Source organism: Cibotium barometz, chromosome 31 (assembly GCF_041138505.1).
Source record: "Cibotium barometz isolate CiBa-2024 chromosome 31, ASM4113850v1, whole genome shotgun sequence".
Classification (NCBI taxonomy): domain Eukaryota; kingdom Viridiplantae; phylum Streptophyta; class Polypodiopsida; order Cyatheales; family Cibotiaceae; genus Cibotium; species Cibotium barometz.
In genome coordinates this window covers 45,606,448-45,610,202 of record NC_141076.1, presented here as the reverse complement: position 1 = coordinate 45,610,202, position 3,755 = coordinate 45,606,448, and the positions used below count along the sequence as shown (strand labels likewise).

Genomic DNA, 3,755 nt, shown 5'->3' with positions numbered 1-3,755 from the left:
TTTGGTCTCTTGGGATTGTTTCTACGACGTTAAAAAAGCTGCTTCTTCTTCTTCTCTCTCGTCCCACTCCATCTCCATCTCTCTCTATCACACACCACATCTAGTCAATCACAAGTAAGAATCACGCAAGCTTACCTCAAGCACATACACGCATGCAAGCAAGTAACTCAATAAGTCTCCATATCTAATGACAAAAAGTCCTTGGTAGGTCCACAAAAACTTACGCGATAATACTGGCATACAAAGAAGAACGAGCAAGTGGAGACTCTGGGAGGCAAAGCCTAGGTAAGCACTCTTGCGCCTCTTCCCAGCCTTTACCCAGCTAGTGTTTAAGGAGACGTGCCTTTGTGTGAGCCCGACCCATACAACCATCTGCTACTGTACCCCCCTCCTTGTCTTGATTCACACACACAGAGTTGCACACAGTGCACACCTGTCTCTTGGGTGAAGACTGGCGAACTTCTCTGCGGGGCGCCAATTTGGTGGTGCGTCCGCGCGTGCGTGCAATATTTACAATGAGCAATAGTGGTAGTGAAATGCCCTGCGGCTTCTTAATTAGTGAGAATGAGCTCAGAAGTGAATTGCACCACTTCATCGATCACGAAATGGACCTGAGCGTCCTTGAGGGTCCCTATTTTGGACCAGACAGGATCAAGAGGGAGATGCATTGGGTAGCTAGTTACATCGACCTCGGCACTGACATAGTTACAGATCACAGTGGCAGTCTTAGCAGTGATGAAATGTGCAGTACAACGCCCCCATGCCCAGCCAAAAAACCATTGCCAGGAAGCTTACAACAACGCTTGATCAATGAAACAAAAAGCAATCTAAGAGACATGTACAAAAGGCAAATGATCGGCAAGGTAACACAAAATGGTTCTACATTGGATGAGCAGCTTCTGAAGAGATTACTTTCTTTGAAGAGCACAGGTAGGAAAGAAAAGCACGAACAATCGAGAGCAGCATTCCTTGGAAGAGCAGGGTTACAGCCCCCTAAAGTGTTGAGGGTCATTGATATTGAAGCCACATGCCAAGGAAAGCAGGTAGTGATTACGGATTATTGGGCTGATGGTGTGCATGAAGTCGGCTTTAGCGCCCTCTCCCACACTTATGGGATGGAGGTTTATGAAGTTTTTGACTGCCAGTGTACATCCAAGTGCTTTGCAAAAGTACCAAGATGCTCGAGTAAACCTTGTGCCCATGAGCATCATGCTGGTGCAGATATTGATAAACGTAACCGAGTTGTAAGCGACATCATGAGGATGTGTGCCATTTTGTGGGCAGCAGGGGTGAATTATGCTTGGCATGATGGCGTATGCATTGCACAGCACGACGAGTCGGAAGTGCAGGAAACCATCAAGCACATCAGATGGATCTATGCACATGCAAGGGAGACCATTATCTTTCTTCACTATGTTGGGAATCCCATGGCACCTGTCAGGCATGGGGACAAAAAGGATGAGGTTACATGCCGTTGGCACACCAGGGTGTGGACATTGCAAGAGGCAGCCTTGTCTAAATGCAGACGATACTGTGTGCGTGTGGGTAGTATCCCCTTGGATGATTGCCAAAGTTTGAAGGAGTTTGAGGAAAAGATAACTCTCTGGTATAGGGATGGCACTGGTAAAATTGATGTCATTGAAGAGGAGAGGTTTTTTGAGATTCTCATGGAGATTTACAGAGTGTTAGCTCCCTTGCATCACAACTCTCCTTCAATGGATGCTGATATGGATGAATCGAGTCGGATGTTGTGGTTGAAAGCGAACAGTTGGTATGGCTGTATAACCAGACTCTTATGGACTTTGGTTTCAACATGCTTAGATTTTCCGACCGTAGGCACAGCAATACAAATGTGTGCAGATCGCGATAGCAAGCACATGGGAGACCGTATAAACAGCATTCTGGCCTTAGCAGGGGTAAAGGACTTTGTGGCCCCAAAGGATGTCAATGTTGAGGCCTCAACTCTGGAGTTCTTCAAGAGGCAAGGGACAAGAGGTCTAGAATGGGCTGTGTTTGCTAGCAACCATTTTCTTCAGCATGAGGACAAACAGTATTTTACGGAGGTTCGTCAGCACACATGGCTACCTGTCTTGTGGAGGGGGTTGAGGTCACTCCACGGAGATAGTGTGGAGAGTTCAATTGAGTTTAAAGTGCTTGAGGATGGGAAGATGGAGCTGAGAGGAGAGTTGCTGTGTGTGGGGGTGCGGTTCACAACCAAGCTCGAAGAGGAAGTATGGTTTTATGAGAAGGATCATTCTCTCACAAATGCAGAAGGTACACAAAATCTTGCTAGTCATGATTTGGCATATGTGGACATGGATGTCACTTCACATGATCTAGTGAGTACTATGAGGGCAACTTCCTCTGGAGCTCCTGCATGCCTCATGGGAATTGTGGTTTTCCCCTACCTCGAGGAACAAAGCGAAGGACTTGTGGTTGCAGATGGATGTACAATCAGAAACGGAGAGAGCTTCCATGCTCATTTAGTGCTCCCCAAACACATTGAAGCAGATGCATCCTTAGTTGATGGGTGGCCCTCTGTGGTAGTCCAAGGCAGCTTACATGATCATGTTTCCAAGATTGGTTGCTTCCTGGCAACTGATTTTTTTCTAATGTCTGTAGTCAAAGAGATTCTGGATCGCCCCGCCGTCACAATGATCCAGAAACTTGTTATCAAATGACAACCCCCCAAACACGTGTGTATGTTGGAGGTTCCAGCCACCCCCCCCCCCCCCCTCCCCCCCACACAGTATGTGTAATCATCACTCCATATTTTCTTTCTCCAGAATCATATGCTTCCAAGAAAGTGAGGCTGTGGATCTGAGAGCTTTGCTTTGTTCCTCAGAAGTACTCATCAAAGCCCTCAAAGAATGCTCTCACAGAAGGGATTGATAGTTGTATGGAAGGTCAACTCAAGCGGACGTGCCAGGGATGGTTTCAACAAACATTGTCTAAAGCTATCATATACACACAATGGATAGCTTGATTCTCCCTCAATCACACAAGTAATAGACTACTTTATTGAGTATTACTAAAAGAGCAAGTGTTTCTTTTAAATGATACTATATGTCATTTCCAAGTGAAGACTTTTCTTGTAGGAGTTAGCAATTGCCTAATCATGGTGATAAGTATGCTTAACTACTAATATCATCTTTAAAAAGTGATAGCACGGTCAATGCTTAAAACACACACATACACATAACAGGGCAGATTTGGACAAAAAAGGGGCCTTGTATTAAGGGGGATATCATTAGCACTAGTTCAAAAAATTGACCTATGTTGGAAACTTGGATGCACATTGGTTGGTGGGAGCCATCTGTTGTTTGCTACCTTTTTTTTAATAGGATGGAAAGTTTGACCTCTCCTCCATTTTATCTCTCACTTTTTGCCCCACCACTTACCCACTTTCGTACACACCTCTTACACAATTATCCCTGCTCCTTTTTGACACTTTACGAACATGTGGGGCCCAAAAAAATCACTTTTTGTGTTTCTTCCCCAAATGTTACTTTGTATTGCTCGAGGTTTCCCTATCAGGTATAGTGCATAGTCAATGGATGTTTTTCTTGGAGCGGTTCATGAAGACACTTGAGGGTTTTGTCAGGCAAAGGTCTCATCTCGACGGAAGCATTGTGGAAGGTTGGTTGGTACAAGAATCCTTGGTTTACATTCGAGTTCCTTAGTCGTACAAATCATGGGATGCCTCCACTATGGAACGACAAAGAAGTGCCACATGGCAAGGGTGGTGAGCCTAC

At 45.3% G+C, this 3,755-nt stretch overlaps 1 protein-coding gene across 1 annotated transcript; it reads left to right on the top strand.

Annotated features, from left to right (window-relative positions):
* The first annotated feature begins 265 nt into the window (after positions 1–265).
* LOC147620924 (uncharacterized) lies at positions 266–3,103 on the top strand. Its single transcript, XM_086825482.1, has one exon. The coding sequence runs from the start codon at positions 516–518 to the stop codon at positions 2,679–2,681; it is 2,166 nt and encodes a 721-aa protein (XP_086681608.1). The 5' UTR covers positions 266–515; the 3' UTR covers positions 2,682–3,103.
* Positions 3,104–3,755: the final 652 nt, after the last annotated feature.